Below are 21373 nucleotides of genomic sequence, written 5' to 3'. Positions count from 1 at the left end.
CAGGAACTTGCCTGAGAAAAGAGGAAGTGAGCTCTTCCTCTCAAGAGCCCGAAGTCCTCAGATCCCCCTAACTTCCCTGGGATGATTATTAATCATCGGTCCAATTGACCAGCTGCAGAGTAAACAGGGGGGAACAAACAGGAACAAACAGCGGAAATATTACACCACATTGCCTCAAATTGAGCATGAGTTACCACCATCTGCTCCTGGTGCCACGTACAGGACCACAGGTTAGAAAGGAATTATGTCTTTTTCTCTTATTATGAGCTTATTGCTGCTTTGCACTTATTTTTTCCTCCAGGTATGCACCTGTTTTGCTGTTACTTTCTCCAGCTCTGGATCAGCCATCACACAGCAGCTATTCTCCAATATAAGCTTTCCCTATATTCCTTCTACTTTTTATCATTACATAATTAGTGTTTTAAAAAAACTCCACGGCGTTGTAAATCTCAAGGTACAGTCTGTCCCAGGGAGCAGATAGTACTGAGCCTGTTGGTATAAACAGACCAGGCATTAGTTTGGTCATCAAAATAATGAGATGTGGACACAAAAGTAACAAAGACATGCCTGTTTACAGCACTGTGACCTCAGAAGGAGCACCAGTGCAGGCAGAAGTCATCCAAACTCCCCTACAGAGGCCCTACACCAAGTGCCAATGTCATGAGGCTCCAGTTTTGCTTCATTCTCAATGAGCAGCAGGGAAGAGATGATAAAAATTTAGTAGGGGAAAAGAAAACCAAGTGAGGAGCAACAGGTTTGATACAGAAGGTTCTTACAGGAAAAGAAAATCAATATGGTGGTGGGAAATTGGGGAGGACAAAGGAAGACAAGGATGTCAAAAGAAGGCTCAGCAACAGATGTGACAAATTGGAAGTTACACAAGTTGGGGAAGGGCCCTGACAACCATTACCTAAAATCAAAGATCTGAGGCTTTAATCATTATAAATAATAACCTAAATTCCCTCGGCTTCTTCAGGGGGAGACACTTCAGATGGAGAGGGGGTACATTATTTCCTTTCAAAGGTTAACATGGAGTTGCCAAAATCTGACAAGAGATCAATGCTAGTAATAGTTGTTCCAGAAAATGCAGTTAAAAGTGAATCAGAATGGATTCAACGTTGAACAATTTTAATGAAGCAAGTGTCAAACAACAACATCAACTTCTTAAAAACAAAGGAGTTCCAAAGTTTAATTACAAAAACATTGTACAGAAAACTTGGCATCTCAACAATTCCGAACACATTAATCCAGCAAATGGATTCTGTTTTCATATATTTCTCTTAAAATTTTTTTAAGTGACAAAAGCATTTTATTCCACTCTTCTCCTTGACACACACTTCATTTTTTACTTCTTTTTTTTAATCAGTCAACACTGAAAAATGTAAACTGAAGTGACACTCTGAAAACACTGGAAAGAAAATCCATTTTATAGGGTTAATCAACGTAAATAAGAAGCTTCTTAATGAGACAAAACATCATCTGTCACATCATCAGTGAACAAGAACTTCGTCTTCCTCCAGATGCCTCGAGATGGATAATCCACCTCCCTTCCTCCCTTGTGGGAAAAAGCAAGAGATTTGTCAGCCCCAGCTAATAATATCACCTTAAATTTTCTACCCTGTGACACTTGCTCGCTGCTCAGCAGAGAGTGATGTACGAGCAACGCGCCATGAGTCGAGAGCAGCCCGGGGCTTCTGCAGCCACCACACCTCGCTGACAGCATGGACGTGTTACAGCCTGAAACTGCATCCTTCCATCACCTCACATGGAATTCCTGGAGTGAGTATCTTTGTGGGATACAACTCCAGGAATTAGGTAGGATGCCACGGACTTCGGGATTTTGTAAATCAACTTTTGGCTACGCAGTGCACTTTGGCCACTTTATACAGTAGCAAACATCATCAGTTCTAAAAAAACAAGATACACACAGGAGATTAAGGTATTGGTGCTTCTTCTGGAGACATTAACAACCTGTGGGATTTACAACATTCATTACAGTACCCACTAAAACAATTCATGCCAACATCAGCTGGTCTCATCCATGCTAAAGAAAGCAGAGGTCAATGCAGCAAACTGAGGTTCCTTTTTGTGAAGTCTTGAAAGCAAACAGAAGACAAGAGAAAGGAGTTTCCCCCTGAAGGAAGACTTGAATTTACCTGCAAATCCCTGTTGCTTGGCTACAGCAATAAGCCCAGGAGTAAGCAGAGACCAGGGCATACCACGTGTTGACCTGAAGATGGCTTCAGGCCAGCATGAAGTCCATGTGTACAGCACAGGAAGAAAAGAAACTGCTTTTTAATCTTCACAATATTTGTGTCCACAGATACATTGAAGTGATGCTGGCTGCAACCCACTCCAGTAACGAAAGCAACCTCCAATTTGTAACAGGGAATCTTAAAAGATGTCTTTAGGAGAAGCAAAGAGATTGTCACGTGGAAAAAAGAGCATTTCAACCACTACCATAAAGCTCAGAGACGTCCAACAAGTGCTGAGCCAAATCAACAATCTGACAGGAACCAAAGGGCAGCAAATGTTTTGCATAAGTCAGCTCAGACAGTGGGTGCCTTCATCTTTCACAGGAGGTGTGGTGGAGCTCAGCAAGGTTACAGACTCAAGCAGGCAGAGCTCTACTCGACACAACTGAAAGGCCATTTAGGTCACGCTGGAACACGAAATGCTGAAAGCTGCAGGCTCCATGGGCTGTACCTGAACTGTACAAAAGGTGAGAGCACACACAGGCTGTAATGCAGAATTCTGTGGGCAGCTACGTGGACCTAGCTGCTAATAGCTTTCTCTGCTCTAATAATTCATGGAAAAATATATGTGCTGCTTCCAGGCATCTTGCTTCCCAGCACTGATTTTAGGAGGGCAGAGAAATAAAAAAAAAGCAATCCACCTGCTCATTTCTCTTTTTACAGAGAACTGTTCTCCCCATGAGATCATTCTCTCAAGAAGAAGGCAGTAACATTAAATTAGACTGAGTTGTGTATCAGAGGAAGGGCAAGCTTTGTGGTTTTAGTCTAAAACAGAGAATCCTATTTATCCCTGCTGAGAAGAACTAACATTGCACTTTCTATCTTGATTTCCACTGACCTTTGTGATGGTAAAATGCTCTGCAAACATTTTCAAGAGATAAGAGGAGACTTTCACAGAAGAGCAGGATGCTATGTGCAAGAGAAGTGCTCAGGGAGAAGGAGGAGAGAGGAAGTCTGTCTCACAGTAGAATCAAGTCACAAAGCATCAGGCACAGCCAGTCCCTAGCAGGGAGCAAACACACTTTGTAGAAATTGCAGGCTAACACAGAAAAACAGGATTCTGCTTAAGAAAAGCTTATATAAACATAGCAGGCAGCACAGGACAAGACAGTGTTCCAAGGAGGACTCCCTGTTACAGCAGAGAGCACAAGCACTGCTATTCCAGGACTGCAAGAATCAGTAAACCAGATCAAAAGGAGGAAACAAGGGAAGGAAGGTAACCCCACAGGATAAACATGAAAACAAAACAGAAAGACACTAGAAGACATTAGGCAATATAACACATCAAAGTTAGTACTACAACACATACGCTGACTTCATGTCACGAGCTGAGATTTCATCTCCACAGCCAGCCAGTCCACAGAACGCAGGCACCCTCACACCCAGCAAAACTCATACAAAATGTAGATTGCACAGAACTTGCATGCTTGTAAATGTTCACACAGAGGACAGTTCCAAGTGTTTAGTGGGCGGTGTCCGTGGCTTCTTAAGACCTTTTAATGCATTGATCTGTTTGTCTCCCTGACAAACCACACACGGGAAGGGCCCAGGACAAACCTGCCATCCTCCCTCCCCCACCCTCGTCTTTCCCTCATGGCTTCTTATTCCACACTGGCCAAAAGAAATTTGTAAAGCTTCCCTGGGTCACGAGACCTGCAGACGAAACAGAAAATAAGTGTTAGAGGACTACAATCTGCCAGGACAGGACTAAACAGGCACTGGGACATTATTTTTTGGATGTTTTGTCTGAAAACACAACCTTAAGTATAGCAGAGCAGCCTATAGAGACAAAACTGAACTGAGTTTGTTTCCATCCAGAGTGCTAAATAACAAAAACCCTTCCTCTTCTTCCCATATGGTGTGTTTGCACAAAGAAGTTTTTACCATGCAGCACAGAAAAACCAAAGTACTCACCACTTTAGTCATATACTCCCTAAATACAGTGTGCTAAGCCACCAAAAAACACCTCAGATCTGGGAAATGCAGTTGTTTTCAGGAGTACCATAACAGTTTTCTATGGCATTGATGTGGAATGTGTCTCAACCTCGAAGAGACCGTTTGGTTGACAGAGATAACATTCAGAATTAATACACTTCATATGCCCATTAACAAAGGGACACTGACGATGACAGTTTGTTGATATGGTTTATCATGTGCCAGGTGAATCTTCCTATAAAAAGCTTCCTTGTTTTCTATGGAATCTCTACCGTTTCCTAGGTTTGCATCCAACAAAATCCAACCTTCTTCCTTCCAAAATCATCAAAAAAATATAATCATTGCCAAGTGCAAGTCAGTGTGATTAACAGTCCTGATGAATTACTTGGTCATTATATTTAGTTACAAACTAGGTGACTATTAATCACCTTTTAAATTACTTCGCATTGCTTTGCTACTGCAAAGAGGAAAGGTATTGGTGGGAATGGGAAAGTGAAAGGAGTACTATTTTTCAAATTGAAAGCAGAAACAAGAATTACAATTACAGCTGAATTCAGTTTATCCAAGAAAATTATAGTTGCATTTTTAGCAACACAGGAAGTGTCCAACATTTAGGAAATATCAAGCTACCTGACAGGGGAATGAAAGTCTAGATTTTAGTAGCCTTGAGATTAAGATTTCTCTGGCAAGGTGCTTAGAGGACAAATATCCATTTCAAGGCCTGGCACGCCCTTCTAATAACTGATGGATGAGAAACGGCTCTCCCTCTTATCCTTTCTGTAAAACCTCCCCTCCCCCAATTCTCTTTCTGAGCTCGAGTGCTAATTGAAAACAGTATAGGAAAATGAGGAGGTTGATGAGCTGCTGAAAAATCCCAGACCTGGATAGACAAGCTGTTCCCTTCACAAATAGCAGCAGCAAAGGCACTTCTTTATTCTGCTGGGAGCTCAGTCATCTCTTAGAACTACAGTCCGTTCCATCTGGCTACCCTCCGGAAGGACAATGATCTTCCAGCTTAAGCCACACTATAATGGGAAATGTGTAATTAACTGTTCTACACAGTATCACAAAAGGTCAGAATCAGAAAGGATGAAAAGCCCTGTCTTCATATTTGCAGATGGCACAAGGCAGCTGCATTTGCATTTCTAAACACCATTCAAGACGTGTACAGTAGATCTCTCCATAATAAGGGCCTGAAGAATGCAGGTATGTACTCTGTTAAAATAGAAATGGGCAAACTCCTCATGGCTGCGAGGGCTGTGCACCACGGGGAAGTGGGGGGTAGGAGGTGTGGGAAATGCAAAGCAGCACAGTAATGCAGAAAGACTGGTATTTATTTCTTTGTAGATTTGTTTTTTCTACTCTGTTCTCTATTACAGCTTCCTAAGCTGTTGAACAGGAACAAAAATACAGAATCAGGAGCTCAACAATAATCTATGCAAAAGCCACATGAAATTAGAAGCTCAGCAAATGCTATGTATAGCCTAAACCATACATCAGCGCTTCATTTACATGTAAACCTTCATAATCAGAGGAGCTGTAGTACAGGTGCTACAGAGCAGGTAATTGTAGAATATTTTCAGTTTATAACAGCGCTGAGTTCCTCTGTAACCTCTTGAAACAAAAAATTTCCCTGTAGCCATCAGATTCTACAATTAATGCTGAATTTTTCCGGTTTACTTCACTCGAGAAAGGAACCTCCCTCTAAATTAGTCACCCTGTTACCATTCTATCAGTATTTTTACTCACCTCATACAAATACAAGAAGATTTTGGAGCTAAGGGGAATTTCAGAACCCTTCAATGCCACTGGATACTTTCAACCCTATTTGACTTTCATTAAGACAACTCGCTCCTGGGGCTTTGAGGAAGAAACCTTTTTGGTTGTACAATATGGTGATCAGCACAAGAATCAGCGTCAGAACAGGTGCCAGAGGTACAGAGGAGATGCCAGGAGCAGCCCAAGAGGGAAGACTCACCCAGTCACTAGCGCTCCAGCCTGTTCACCACGTCCCGGACTGTGGCGATGAGGTTCTCGTTCTCCTGGGGGTTTGCCAGAATAATACTGTGCAGTCTGTTCATGTAGGAGTCAATGGTTTCCATCGTGGGTGTTTCCCCGCTACCTACAGTTGATGTGGTAAAATGAGCCACAGGGTATTTCCATGACCACAGCGATTCCAGCAAGTTCCCACTAAGGGTAATTTGTGCCAACACCCAAACTGCCATAGGAGGTGATTTTGCCACGCACCACCTCTTGTGACAGGTTCTGTAAAACAGTGTCCTCCTAACTCCACAAAATGAGTAGTCCCAAGGATATCAGGACTAATGAAGCATGGTTCTCTTTGATTTGGGTCTCATAGTTGATTATAACAAATGCTCTCAGCTGGGCATTCATAGTATCTAAGTGGATTTCCTGGCAGCTGACAATATAGACACAGCCTTTCTTTTCATCAAGGAACTTGCAGGTCCTGTCTTTTCTATTTAGTAACATTTTCATAAAACAAGTCAAGTAGAGCAAGGACTGAATGTGCGTCTCACTTTATTAGGAAGAGTAAGAGCAGTAAGAAAATAAATGTCAGGTTGAAATAAAGCACTGACACTACACTTCCCCCTACCTGCATTTTAAATATTTCACTATCTAAGACAACAAAAGCTCAGAAACACAGCATGGCATCCACATGAGCAGTTACACTTAACATGCCAGAGGGTCCTACCTGGCAGTGGGACTCCAGCAAAGCTGGAGGTGAGTGCCTGGCGCAGGGTCTCGAGGTGCTGCTGCAGCACCGTGTTGCGGCTGCGCTCCTGGATCACGTCCACCTCCAGCTTCTCGACGGCGGTGCGCATGCTCTCCACGTGCTTCTGCAGCGCCGCGTTCCTCTCCTCGAACTCCATGTTGGATTTGCGCAGCTGCCGCAGCTCGGCCTCGCGCGCTGTGAACATCGACCCGCCCCCATGGAGTCAAAAGGGTATTAAGGACATGTCTAGGATGGGCAGGCAATGGAGCAGAATGTTCTAGAGGGCTCAGCTGATGGCTACGAAGGGTGCAGCTTTGGTTTAGAGACACAAAGCATCGTATCATAGAGTGCCAGCAGTGCCTACAGTAGCACTTCAATAGACTTAATTTCTAGAGAGACAGATAAATTAGAAAACATTCTAATCAGGGGAACTGATTAGGGAGGAAGATGGCAGGACTCATCTCAAATGCATTCAGAGTGACAGAGCTTAGCAGCAGCAGTAAGAAGCCTACAGACAAGATACCAGTTACAAAAATACTTTTCTATGGATCATCATGAAAAGTAACAGAATCTGAATTTTGTTCCATCAAGAAAGTCCCCAGGCAAAAAACACTAAGGTCTTGGGACACACAGCTATGAAAAACAGCATAACAGAGAATGTATTAGAGGAATCTTCCACATAGTGGTGGTGGGAGGGATAAAAAACTGCTAACCAGCCTGAATCATTATCATACTACATCTTAGGTATTTCTTGGAGCTAGATGATCTTTAAGGTCCCTTCTAACCAAGGCCACTCTATAGAACAGCAACTCCAGCTTGGACTGCCTGCAATAACAGCAATGGGAGCTTAAACATCAGAAACATTCTCTAAAAAGACTAATTAGGGAAGACAAAGCCAGGAAAAACTGCTTGGCAGACACTGTGTTCATTCACAGGTAAGGTAAAAGCAGAAACTTTACCCAAGTCATTACTTGAGCTGAGATGGGAGAGTGCAAGGACTCTCCAGCCAGGTAGCATCTGGTAAAAAACTCTGGAAAAGCAAGGAAAGGGTCCTGCAAGAGTCTGACTTACCTTTACTGTGATTCAGGAACTCTTCTGTGAAGATTGGAATATCAAAGACAGATCTCTCCTTTGTATCTGCTTCTTTCTGCAAAAGAAAGAATAATAACATAGCTCAACAGTTTGTTTTCAGCAATTCATTTAATTGCTTTGATCATGAAAACAGAAAAGCAGGGAGACCAAAAACTGAGGCAGCTAAAAAGCTGTATGGATAAAAGACACTTCCAGTTTCTACCAAGACAAGCCAAAGGGTATGTCTCAGCTTTTTAAGACACAGGTTTAATCACAGCCAAATACCATTATCAAGAAATATCATGTAACATACTAAAATACACCCTTTCACCCTAACAACTTTACACATGAGAATAATTCAGTTTTAAAACTATCTGAATGTATTTATATTTTTCACCATCAACCAACTGACACATTCTGAAGTAGTCTCTACAGAAATATCAACAAACAGGAGACAGAGAGAGCAAAATGCACATAAGTTTCAAGTTCTTGGCCTTTCACCACCAAAGCAAAAAATACACAAAACACACTTTTAAATCAGGAAATGCTCTATAACTTAGTCAAAAAACAACCCTAAAAAACTCAATTTGACTCAAGGCAAAAAAACCCTACTATAATATACTTCATTCTGTGTATCAAAGGGCAATTAATGTTTGCTTTAGCTCCTGCACTGTTATTGGCAAAGCCAAAGCAGATTTGGTTTGATAAACTGCAGCAACTACAATCAATCTGTACCTTAATACAAAAACAAAGTTAAGCACAAAAGAATGTCTGTGGAGAACAAAGGCTTTGCAAAACTCTCCAACATCACAGTTGATAATGTACCACAAACTCATCTGCCCAGAACTGCAGTGTTACACGTGATTTGGTATCCAGCACACAACCTAAATGTTTAACAGCTGAGAAGGGAGTTCTGGCCCCTGAGCTCAGAGTATCACATTGGTGTCTGCCACAGAAAGGGGCTAGAGGGGGTGAGCTGAATGCCTTTGGCAGTCAACCAAAGCTCAGGTAGTCTGTCTTTACCTGAAGAGACAGACTGTCAATTGATTGCTTTTAAAGATAAGCTGACTTTTATTGTCTGGTAGAGTTACAGCTGAGGAGCTCTGTGTTTACCGAGTGAGAACTCAAACCTCACGTGGCATGAATCAACTGAAGACACACTAGAAACAGGCAAGAGTGGAGGAAGGGGTAACAAACCTCCCCAGCACTGAGAGGCGCAGCTTTGGGTTCCTGATCACACGTGCTTTCACTGAAAATTTTACACATGCTGCTACAGGGAAAATGTCTCAAGAGTGTGTATTTAGAAATGAGAAGTCAGGTACAGAAATGTGAAGAATGCATTCATTTCCTCTGAACACTCCCTAGGTGGCTAGGAATTCATTTCACCCCAAAATCCAGAATCTCAACATCAATGTGCACTAAATGTTGGCAGTTATGAAGCTTGGTTAGAAAACTTACAGAACATCTATCCTAAACATTCTAATTTGTGCTTCCCATTGCTATCTGCATGAAAAGAGTCACTGGTTTGGATCCTCACTGGCTCCTAGAGAACAGATGGTGGAGGAGAGAGTACTGCAAAAAGAAGGTGGTGTTCTATTGGCAGCCCTAGGATACAGGTTCTTCAGGTAAGAACCAGAAAATATTAAGGCCATTAGGGGAAACTGTTCAGCTTCCAAAAGGCAACCAAGAAATTCCACTAAACAGAAGTGTGATAATGAAAACCATCAGCACTCTCCCACTGCAGAATACATTACCCAGCACATTAAAGCTCCTCCTGAGAACTCTCAAGTACCTAAGCCACTCTGAGGTTCACTGAAAATTAAAATCATTGGGCTTTGATTGCCTCCCATTGAAAAGGCCCCAGTCTGTTCTCTCAGTCGTCCCTCAAACCAAAAGAGAACTGAAATTGTTTCTATAATTTGCCTTAAACAAGACTGATACACTTCCAGATTGTCAACAAATAGTTATTAAAACCTGAGGTTGAACTTGGCAGGTTCTGGAACAAATCAGACTTGAAGTTCTTAGAGACATGGTGAAGTATGGTAAAGGAAAAGCTGAGATTTTGGGGGGTTTAAGCTCCCCCTTCCTGGTATGGTTCAGGCTGCAGACAATAGAAGGATCAGATATAAATACACTACTTTATTAAGTGTTCTCAGAGAAGGTGGTTTTCTTATGTGCTCATACTACAGCAGCCATTTCCCTGTCTTCAAAGGTCTTAGATACCACCAGGCAATGCCTGATCTCCTTGACATGTGCATAAATCTGGGAAATCTTACCACTAACAAGTGTAACTGTCTGCATGAAGATAGACCTACTTGGAATCTAAGAGCTTGAGGAAATAAAAAATACCAGAACAATGGAGAACAGTTATCAAGGATTTCAGTCACTGCTGATGACAACAGTTCCAGTGTATACTGCTATATGTATGAAACTAGAATTTGGAAGAAGAAAAATGTTTTATTTCATGTCCACGGATGAGCTCATGAGACAGTCATCCACGCTTTTCAAGTCTATATCTATTAAAAGTTCTCTCTCATCCTTTAGTTTTATTTTATTATAATTCATATTTGAATTGCCCATTGCAATACTTTCTAGAGGTCATCACATTGTATATATACAATATTAGAATGACTTCAAGAGTGACTCACAGAAACTAAATCATGAACACTGAAGTGGAGCAAGGGGAGGAAAAAGAGATTTCTTTGACCTTACTTTCTTATATTCTCTCAAGAAATAATTTAATCAGCTTGTACCTACTAATCACAAACATAGGAACAAGAGGAGAAAGCAGCAAGACAACAAAAAGCTCTAGCCTCACTTCCAGCAACAACTTGAGTATGTACTTCAAAAGCAATCTGAGTTTTTTCTGCTTATTCCTGTACGAGATCACAACACTTGACTTCCCTGCAAAAAGAATGTGAAAGCATATTGGGTGATACACATGTGGGATTTTATAATATAAAGGTGAAAACCACCAAGCAGTCAAAGGCATAGTTTCAGAGAAGGATGTCTAACAGGTTGTTAGTTCAACTATGTCATGGTGTTCAGCTGTATCTGAGGAAGCTTAAAAGTCCCACAGAGTGAGGAGGACTCCATTTTAACTACATTTCTGATGTGAGATACCAGCAATGATGGCTTAAGTGAGAAGGATAAGACTCTGAATTTGCATAATTTAAAGGTTATGTAATAGTCACAGTCAACCTAGAACTTGAAGCCTTCGGTAATGTGTTTTTGTACAATTAAAGACAAATTTTGATTCAGTGACTGGGGACCACGTATTTCTAAAAATTAATCTTACTGCAATTTCCTTTAAGAGTTAATAAAAGGCTTATAAAAAACATCCTACCAAAGCATTTTCCTGAAAGTGAAACTTATTTTCCTGCAGGTTGACAACACCAGCAGTTGCCTCTCAGCAGTGCACAGCCTTGTCACTATTGTAATAAACACATTAGAAACCAACTGGATTGCTTTCCCAAGGCAAAAAAAACTCACAAAGAAAAACAGATCTTTCAGAAAGCCCTACTGCTTACAAGTGAAGAGGCTGTGTATAAACAAGATTTTTCATTGCTCTTAGTTTGCAATTTATTGGTAACCATGAAAGAAGTTCTGTGGCCCCAGGTAATGCAACTGGAGAAAGCTGCAGCATTGAGGGGAGAGAGGCCACAGTCAACCAGGATGCACAAAATTTGTTGTATGTCTCATCCACTTAATCAAGGGCATCTTATCTCTAGACATTATCACTCTTTGCCAATATTTACATATGCAGAAGGAGGGGGAGGGCAGGAGGAGGTTTAAGCCAGACATTTTCCAATTATATGTTTTCTTCTCAAGGGAGACACAAGCATTTGTGTTGCTGCAGAAAATCAGTACCTCAAAACAGCCCCTCAAGGTGCTAACCTGGCAGTTTTATCAAGGGTCTCAAGCTATTTAGAAGTTTTACCTCGATATTTATTTATCAAATAAGAAAAATTCTCTGCTTTGAAAAATTTCTAAATAAAAATTCTGCAAGCTGAGCCTCTAACACATGAGGTAAAGGCTCAGTTATACTGACTTACACCCAGTGACTGACTTAACTTACAAAACAGACCTATGTTTTATGTGTACCCTGTGTTTCACCTCATCTTAGACCATTCCTACCTGCCCAAGATTTAACAAATTTAGTTCTCATCATACTAATGAGAGTACTCAGTTGTTTCTAAACTTTTGATCAAAACCTGCATAGAAAGAGGAAGAATTCTCACTCTTCTGATAATGGTTTCAACTGGCATAAACTGGGTTTTGACTTCACTAGAAGTTTCTGTCACCTGAAAATCTACCCACTGATGTTAAGTGTAGAATGAAGAAGTTTTACCTCATGATCATGAGCTTGTTGTCTTGCTCCATCTGAAAAAAAAACAAACAAGAAGTCTCCCAAAAAACCACACGATTTGAGAAAGCAAGAACCAAAGAATTAAAGCAGTTACACAACCACAATTACACAACGGTTCTAGACAGGCAACTTGTGCAGTTTTCCTAGAAAGTCAACAGGAGCTGTGTCTAACTTGGATGCTTTTGGTGCACATCCTCCAACACAATCTCGACATGGTTAAATTTACATAAATCTGATCACTTCACACACAGCTGATGTAAATGTCATATTAAGAACACATTCACTTTTTAACAAGCCTTTAAAGCAAGGGCTTTAAATGAGTGTCAGGGTACATGACTGGCTGGGAATCTTCTGTTCTAGCTCGGCACGATTCTGTCCCCTTCGATACCTTGTCTGTGTGATTTGCCTTTTTGCCTGTCCTGTGCTTTCCTGCTGAAGACTTTGTAGGCTTCAGTCTTCTGGTACTGCTCCAGCTCCCGCATGTAACGCTCCTTGTCTCTGTCTGCTTCGTCGAGGTAGCGCTGAAACAAAAAAGTCCAAGAGTTTCAGGGAGTTTCCTCCCCTTGGGGAAGAAGGAAAGAAAGAAAAACAACTTGTCAGATGAAGGGCTGATCCATGTCACCTATGCAAACAGGAAAGGAGTGAAGAGACAAAGAGAATGGATGTGATTTCTGGATAAAATTACTGTATTCTGGTGTCCTATTTTGTCTCTTTTTTTAGCCAACTAACTATTCTGTTAACTCTATTTTTGCTAGAGTTAGGAGGAATTTGCTACTAAGCTACTTTACTCAACTGACTGCTCCCTATGCATTATAGACCAAACACTTCAGAATTCCTTTTCTGTGGCCAGGATTAAGTGCTGCCAAACAAGAACACCTGATCAGATGATGCTTTATGGTTCAGACCTGTAACAGGGGGTTCCAAATACACTCTTGTTTTCATGCCCCACAGACAAAAAGCACCACCACACACTTGGCCCATCTGAGAGGTGAACAAAACATGATGGCCATTGCCAAGAGTAGCATAAAGGTAAGAGCCTGGCTTTGATTGATACACCCTGTCCTCATCTGGGTTGATAGAAACCTTTCTTATTAGCCTGAAAGTAGTTCACATATCTGCATGACAGAATGAGCTCCACTGGAGAATTCTTCAGGGGAACAGATGAAGTGAGAAACATTTAATGACTGGTCACAATGCTTACTAATGGTATTCTTCCCAGAAAAAAAGCTGCCTTCCCATTTTTTTCTCCTAAGGAGTTTAAAATTCAGTGAGTGCAAATATTAAAATCAGACTGAACCTTAGTCAGCCTGCTATGAGCTACTTTCATTAAGTCATCCCAACAATACATATAAGTTATAAATTCCATGCATTTGCAACTCTGTTTTGACCCTGCTGAGGACAGTGTTAAGATTCTGGATTGGAGTGCAAATTTGGTGATGCTGGGCTGGCATTGCTTTTGGACATGGTATTCTTCCATGAGATATTAATTCTTCTTTTCCATCTCCAGCAATGTGTTGCTGAAAGGGCTCAGCAGTCTTTCCCTGACCTGCTCTAAGTTAAACTTATAGCTTTACTCAAGGATAGATTCCCTGGGGATTTAAAAAGCAGTACACAGACTAGAGATCTGAACTCAATTTCCTTTTTCCTAGGTTAAAAATCTGCCTCAGGCATGATAAGAATATGTTAAAGGCAAGGGACTGAGGGGCAGAATGTCTTTTCCCCTCCTCTCCCAGCAGACATTTCCATCAGGAGTACATTGCTGCAACACATCCTCTCCATTGATCTAAGTTTCAAACCTTACTTTAGGGCAATCCTGACTTTTCTGCAAGGAGCATCATTCCCACTATCTCTTACCAAATCGACTGCTTTGCCTTGCCACACATTTTCCATTAAGGTTAATCACTATCCCTGTGCACCATTTTCTATCATCTCTGCATACCTTGTACTCTACAAGCTTAGCAAAAAGCAACGAAAGAAAATCTTATTGTTTTGAACCATCGCATTTTTCAGTCATTAAAGCTTTAAAGTATTACCTTACCCTTGAAGTACTTCTGAAAGCTCAAATATCCTGATAAATTCACATGAGAGCATCAAGTTGCATGGTGATTTAAGAACTGTAATATCCAACTGGCAATCAGGTGTGGATGGTAAGACATCCATTTGCAATTAACTCATTAACAAGGTCCACTCCAGAAGGCATTAGAGGACCGGCCCCAATATGGCCTTGGTCTGTATTCATTTATCAGACAGTGTAGAAGGCCACAGCAGTCCCAATTAGAAAACACCACATCCCAAGGCTTTGACCTTACAGGTCTCACCTGTATCTGAGTTGAGTACAGCAAAGTTACTCCAGATGGATCCCATTAAGTGTGGGATGTCTCATTAGAGCAATCCCCCCTGTCCTGAATGTATTCTTGCATCACCTAGAGGATACAGTTCCCAAGTCACACCTGGATGAGATGCTACGGCCCTACCAAGGTTCATCATTTGAACTCTGAAGACCCTGTGCCCCTTATTTTGAACCATCCTCTAAACACAACTTCAGTCACAAGCCTACGTTCACTTCCTCACTAAACAACAACATTCCCATTGAAGAGTAATCATAATCCAACAAGGAACAGGGAGTGTAACAGTACCCGTTTCTCCTCAGGAGGCAGTTTACTCCATTCATTGCCCAGCATCCTGGTGATCTCTGGGAAGGGGACTTCAGGCCTCTTGGCTCGCAGCTGCTCCCGCCGCTCGTTCATGAACCGCACGTACCCTGTGAGGGGGGACTTGGGGGCATTGCTGTCCCTGAGGGGTTTCTTCCTCTTCCTCCCTTTGGCCCAGCCTCCTCGTTTGGTTCTTTGCTGCTGCGAAAGGAAAGCAGAAGACAGTTCACATGGAGTGAAAATAACCACCTCTGGAAGGAATAAACATTCGTGTCTCAAACAGCTTCATCAGGGATAGGTTGCTGCAGCACATCCTCTCCCTGGATGTTGCTTCAAACCTCACTCCAGAGGAACTGTGACTTTCCTCTAAGCAAAGCCAAAGAAGTCTCATCACGAAAAGTTCTTTACAGTATCTCCTGATCCACAGGGACAACAAAATTTCATTGGCATTAACTTGATTGTAAAATCAAAAGAATTGATAATCCATGACACGATCATCTTAGCTAATGCAAATGCAAATATTTTTATTGCTTGATTGAAATTTACTTAGGTTTTTAATTATTCCCACCCTCCTGGTCATTTACTTCAGTATCATTTTTGGAGATATTTTAGGTATTAGTTAACAATTGATAACTAGTTATTTTGCTCCTTCCAAATCCTTCTCCTTCATGTGTAATGTGCCCAAAATGTGGGTGTAAGGACAGCATATAGACTTTTTTTTTCTCATCTGTTCTGTAGACTTTTTTCCCCAGAAATCACCTCCAATGGAGCAACCAACAAATTCCAAAGGAGGGAATATTATAAGATTTGCCTGGGGCACACTGTGAGCTCACAGGAATAGTATCATTATCATTCAGCCTCTTGGCTTCATACTATTTCTACAGCAATCTCTGGACAACGCTATTTTCTAATGCTATGTACACACAACTATTTTCAGTACTTTTAATCTTTCCCCAGATCAACATGTTCCTGCCATCATATTAGTTTTAGTTTCCCTCCTGGAATTTTACTACTTAATTAAAAAAGGACCTCACAGCTGGAAACAATCTACAAGGAGGAATATCAAATCCATCTATCAAAAAACAAAACAAAACAAACAACCTCCCAAACCACTTTCTTGTCAAACTTCAGCTCCTTCACAATTTAGTCACCAAAAATCAGTGCATAATGCTTTCAAAGACATCAGGTACACCCAGAGCAGTGTAGTGGTGCCTCTTTGCTGGCTCCCAGCAGAAGATCAGTTGTGGTAGTTGAATGTTCAGCCCTGAGCTTCATCGAGAAGTGATTATTATTTCATCTCACCTCCTCCTCAGGCTTCTGCTCAGTGGTTTCAGCAGCATTAGAGGACTCATTCTGCAGCTGCTGAGCCTGGGACAAGTCCTCCACCAAATCTGGGTTATTCACAGGCTGTGAAGTTCCACCACTGAATGAACTCTCCGAATTAGCTAATCTGAAAAAGCACAGAAGAGCAGAACAAAAAATTTAATCATCATATTGCTAAATCGCTTCCTCCCTAATCTTCTAACATGCAAAAATGTTGCAAATATATTCATTCTCACACTAGCAAGAAAAAAGAGATTTTAAAGTGATTTTTGAAGAACTGGCTGTTCCATCCAAGCAACTGCTATAACTCTACAGCTACCACAGGCTTTCAAAGACAATTTGATTTTTAAACTGTTATTTTGTTTCATTTTTAGTGGAGCATTTGATTATACAAATAACTATCAGTCAAATATATGTTTGGATCAAACACCAGAGAGCACGAATCTACCCTTCTTCAAAAACACCATAAAGAATTTGAAATGAATAGTTTCATCATCAACCCCTATACACCTTTTGGGATGTGTTTAATACATTCCTCCACAAATACATTTACAGGTCTGTGGTTGTGTATGATTTTGGACTGAAGTTCATTCCACATAATCTCCTGTGGACACATGTGGGTATTTAAAACACAAACACGACTGGCTCCCAACAGGCTCTGGAATGGCCATTTTTTAATTTTGCTGCAAGAGCTGTATCAATCTACCTTCCTCCAAGCTGTCTGGAGGCAAAACCAAAAGCAAAGCACACAGAAATCTTCCTGAAGGTAGACTGAGACATGAGCACACATTCTGGGGCAACAACCCCCTGGACATTCTCACCACTGTGCTCAGTGGACAAATTAATAGAAGATTTTTGGACTCATCTCAGATTCTAAACTCTCCCTGAGCCAGGCTAAAGATAACTGGGCCTTACCCAGTTACATTCATGAAAATCCCTTTAACAGCACTGTGTGCTTCAACTCTCCACTGTTCATTTACTCCAGCCTACAGCTCCTTCTGTCTATGGGACATTTTAAATATTCAAAATAACTGTTAATGGAGAGTACAGCTACAGAAATTTGAGCTATAATAACACAACTGTTAGTTGGAATGCCCACGGGAAAATTTGTCTTTGGAGATAAATGCATATTTTCATTACTACCATCAGCAATTGTGGTATCATTACTGGTGAAGACACAAGGGCTGGAGAGATCCAGGCCTGACTTTCAGACACCAGGTTGAGTACATATCACTCACCATTAGAGAGGGAGAAGGGAACAGGGCATACACCCTCCCATGAGTGAATGACACCTGTTATGTGTCAAACAGAACGATACAGCTCTGGATTCACTGGTGTGAAGAATATTTCAGCTTTCCTATCCATTTCCCCTTGGTAGGGCAGCTCTCTGAACTAACACACCCAGGAAAATCTTCCTTGTGATGTCACCATTTGCAGCAAACACCGATGAAACCTCAGTTGAGACACTAAAATCTCCTAAACACGAGTCTAATTTGAATGTGGGTCTCATTGGGCAGCAGCAAGTTTGAATTCCCAGATTTATAAATCCAAATTCAGACCCACTTGAAGCAAATGTGTCCATGTTCATTTTTACACTGCTTTACCTGCCTACGAAGTCTGAATTTTATTGCTTGGTGCTTTGCAAAACCGAAAAGAAGCTTCAAGTACACAGCAAGAATCCCAGGTATTCTTAAAAAACAACTTCTTCTGGTATTGTAATTTTAAGAGGCCATTGTTGGAGTCTGTAAGAGCAGACTCAGTCTGGCAAAAATGAAAGTCATGAGACCCAGTGATTTTCAGAGATCAGTGATGAACAGTACATCTTTAATTGAAATAATTTACTTAGCAGGGACAACTACAGCCCCCATCGTGACCCTTGTCTTAGACTAAAATCCTTTGCAAGGTAAGAGATATTAAAAACAAGTTTGTGACCACTTCTATCAGTTCAGAAAAGTCCCAGTTTCTCCTGAACAGAGTCCTGTGATGTTCTATCAAGGCCAAGGAAATGTCAAAAGATTGATTTTTGTTGGGTTTGTTTCTTGTTGTAAAAAAATTGCTCATAATGCCTTCCTTCCACTGAAACAGTTTCCCTGGCAAGTCCAGACACAGTAGGTATATGGAGATGAAAAAGGAGTTGCTTACCCCGTTACATTAATTTCACCACCTTCCTTAGGTCCATCCTCATCTGTAAAAAGTGGAGGAAGATTGGAGCCAGCTACCAAGTTCTCCATATCTCTGGGGGAAAAAAAAAATAGAGGCAAGAAAGGTTAAAGTATCTCATTGTTTCCCTTCAGCAGCACTTCAGTTCAAACATCGTAACATACCACAGATTTCTTTACCCCGTAAGCCAACTGGCAAGTCATGGCTGGGTGGCTTCAGGACACATCCTCAAGATCTCTGACCTTAAGCACAGCTTAAGAGACATTATAAATAATGCTCCAGTTTGGAGTTCCCCTTTTAACAGAGCCCTGTGCCAATGCCACAGTGCTGCTGGAAATCACCGTAGCATTCTATGTTATCCCCAAGATAAATTTTCAATCATCATCACAAACATTATCGTTTGTGCAGGTACACAGATCCTGCTCTGCCTGTTTATTCTCAAGTGTCCACCCTCACCAGAGGTTTGTGTTGAGCCCAGAAGAAAATTGAAGTCCCCCTTCGAAGTTTCAAATCAAGATTGTATTTGATAATTCCCTGCCCACATTTTCACCATTTATCCACGCACACAGTTGTGTTATTGCTGAGTAAGAGAGCACAGCTATGTTAAGAGTATTTTAACCTTTGAGTCCTTACAGAACAGTTACAGAAGCAAGTGGTTTAAGGCACTGTATACTTCTCATCCAACACAAACTGCCCCCCAAGTTAAAATCAGTTCCTTTTGTAACCTTCTAGCCTGCCATCAGAATTTAAACTGCAATATGAAATCCAAAGCATAACTAAATTTATTCATCCCCTTTCTTACTAAAACACTAAACTGTTGTATTTTAGTGAAGAAAAACAATCCCTCAAAAGTCTTAAAGTCACTTTAGGATTATGAGTTGCCCATTTTGAAGGGCCATACGAGGTAAATTGCTGTTCCTTCAATTTAGGAGTCGCCTTTGATGAGCAGCCAATTCTCAGCCTGAGAACTGCTATCCCTTTCAGCTTGTACACTTGGGCTCTGGGCTTGGAGGGACTGATGAGAGCTATAATCTTACGTGGTTTTCCCATAGATTGGTGTGCTTCCCACTCAGCGTTGAAATCTAAGTGATCTGAGACATAAAATCCTGCTCCTTGTATTTAATATTATATATTTTCCCACATCCCACCCCAGCTCCAGAGATAAAGGTTTTCTACAGACAAAAGTAACGATACTGCTTCTTGCATCTTACAGATTTTGCAGATCTCTACCACAAGTACTACATTCACCCTTTTCTGCTTCTCCAACTGCCAAGATCCTTAGACCATCCTTAAGAATTCCTATTCCTTATCTAGAAAATAATTAAAGGTAAGCAGGCTGGTTCTAGGTGCTACAGGCATTGACCTCTAGCAGAGCAACTCCCTTTACTCCTGTACAGGAAAGGGTCAACGAGAAATAAAGAAATCCAATTCCTGCCCTACCATCACAAATCACAGTTTTGGGGGCTCAGCCTCAGAAGTGACCAGCAAAGGCCTTCCAAGGTGCTCAGGGATCGAGAGCAGCCACCTGCATGAGGGGTGTTGAGGAAACCAGGCGTGCTCAGCCTGCCAGAGGGGGCCAAGGGCTGATCTAACAGGTGCCTAAAAGTGCAGGATGGGAGGGCAGAGATGGCAGAACCAAACTCCTTGCACTGGCTTGGCTGGCTGTGTTTACCACAGAGGTGGTGATGGAGTCTCTCCCGGCACATTCCAAATGCTAAAAGCTGTAAGTGACCTCAACCAATGCTGGCAACCGTCCTGCTCTGAGTGGGAGGCTGGACTAAGATGACCTCCCTCCAGATGTCCCTTCCAAGCAACATCTGCAGTTCTCTGGAGCAGAACTGCACATTGTGTTTTCTTTCAAATGCTGGCATCTTTGACATGAAAAGAAAGAAAACTCAAATAATACAATACTTTTAGGAAAAGTAGTGAGATCTTCTGATGGAACAAAGAAGATTTTAATCCTTAAAGAAGGCAACACACACAACACTCCCCTACATATAGAAAAGAACCTACATGAAGGCTGGGACTTGATGCATCACATGAAATCTGAAAATTCAACTGGTTTGAAAAATGAGCTCTTCACTGATGCCCAGAAAGCTGCTTAAGGACAGCTACTAAATATCAACACAAATAGCTTCATGCAGTTGTCAACTAAGAGAGAAATGAAGCTCTGCTTTATGTTACAGTCTTTGTTTTGTCAGTCAAAAGTTCTAAATGAATATTTTCAAAAAAGGAAGCTTAAGCATGACCTTCTCCCCAGGTCCTGGTGTGTCTGCTCACATCTGGCAGCAGCCATAGAGCCCTAAGCTCACTTTCAAACTGCAGGGAGGCAGATGGACACCAACCTTAACAACATACAAACAGAACACAAACACAGGAAGCTGGGACACCACACACGCACTTTTTTTTTATTTAACCCATATGTTTTAGATATTAACTCTCTCAGATGACCCTGAGCCACATCCTAAAGAAAATGGACTATCAGTGAAGTTACAGTGGCTTCTAATCAGTTCCAGAGAGTAAGAAAACAACAGTTCCCCTAAAGCTCACTAGGAACAGATGGGACCTACACAAGTCTTTCAGTCCCATTTCTGAGGGACAACTCCCTCACACCTTTGCTCCAAAGCCACTATCCACTGGTTTCAACCCCATGGCAGAACCACATATTTTTTCAGAGATATAAGAAAATGGCCAAAACAATAACCTGAGGAAAAGAACAGCAATGGGGAAGAAAAGAGATCGCTGCTTCTCAAACTTGAGCCTTTACAGAATTCAGAGGGTTGAAAGGACAGTTGGCAAGTCCCATCTAGATTTGTTCTGAATATCTGTGCAGCTTTGTCAATTAAACTCTGCCTAAAGCATCTCCTGTGACACA

General features: G+C 41.4%; 1 protein-coding gene across 5 annotated transcripts in view; it reads right to left on the bottom strand.

Moving 5' to 3' along the window:
• Positions 1-1107: 1107 nt before the first annotated feature.
• The window catches only part of HMG20A (high mobility group 20A), a 38400-nt gene continuing 18134 nt past the window's right edge, over positions 1108-21373 (bottom strand). For 3 of the 5 annotated variants that reach the window (XM_050309251.1, XM_050309250.1, XM_050309252.1), the window contains exons 4-12: positions 18481-18573; positions 16318-16465; positions 15001-15216; positions 12753-12885; positions 12347-12378; positions 7996-8071; positions 6904-7119; positions 6169-6312; positions 1108-3908 (exon numbers count right to left, since the gene is read on the bottom strand). In XM_050309251.1, the coding sequence (XP_050165208.1) occupies positions 6176-6312; positions 6904-7119; positions 7996-8071; positions 12347-12378; positions 12753-12885; positions 15001-15216; positions 16318-16465; positions 18481-18569 (1047 nt within the window). In that variant the 5' untranslated portion in view covers positions 18570-18573 and the 3' untranslated portion in view covers positions 1108-3908; positions 6169-6175. The remainder of the gene's footprint in view (positions 3909-6168; positions 6313-6903; positions 7120-7995; positions 8072-12346; positions 12379-12752; positions 12886-15000; positions 15217-16317; positions 16466-18480; positions 18574-21373) is intronic. The other 2 variants (XR_007628124.1, XM_050309253.1) reach the window with 2 other exon arrangements.

The sequence above is a fragment of the Myiozetetes cayanensis genome, unplaced genomic scaffold (assembly GCF_022539395.1).
Source record: "Myiozetetes cayanensis isolate MyiCay16 unplaced genomic scaffold, myiCay2020 scf14, whole genome shotgun sequence".
Lineage (NCBI taxonomy): Eukaryota > Metazoa > Chordata > Aves > Passeriformes > Tyrannidae > Myiozetetes > Myiozetetes cayanensis.
Note: the sequence above shows the minus strand (reverse complement) of the source record. Positions and strands in the feature narration are given on the sequence as shown.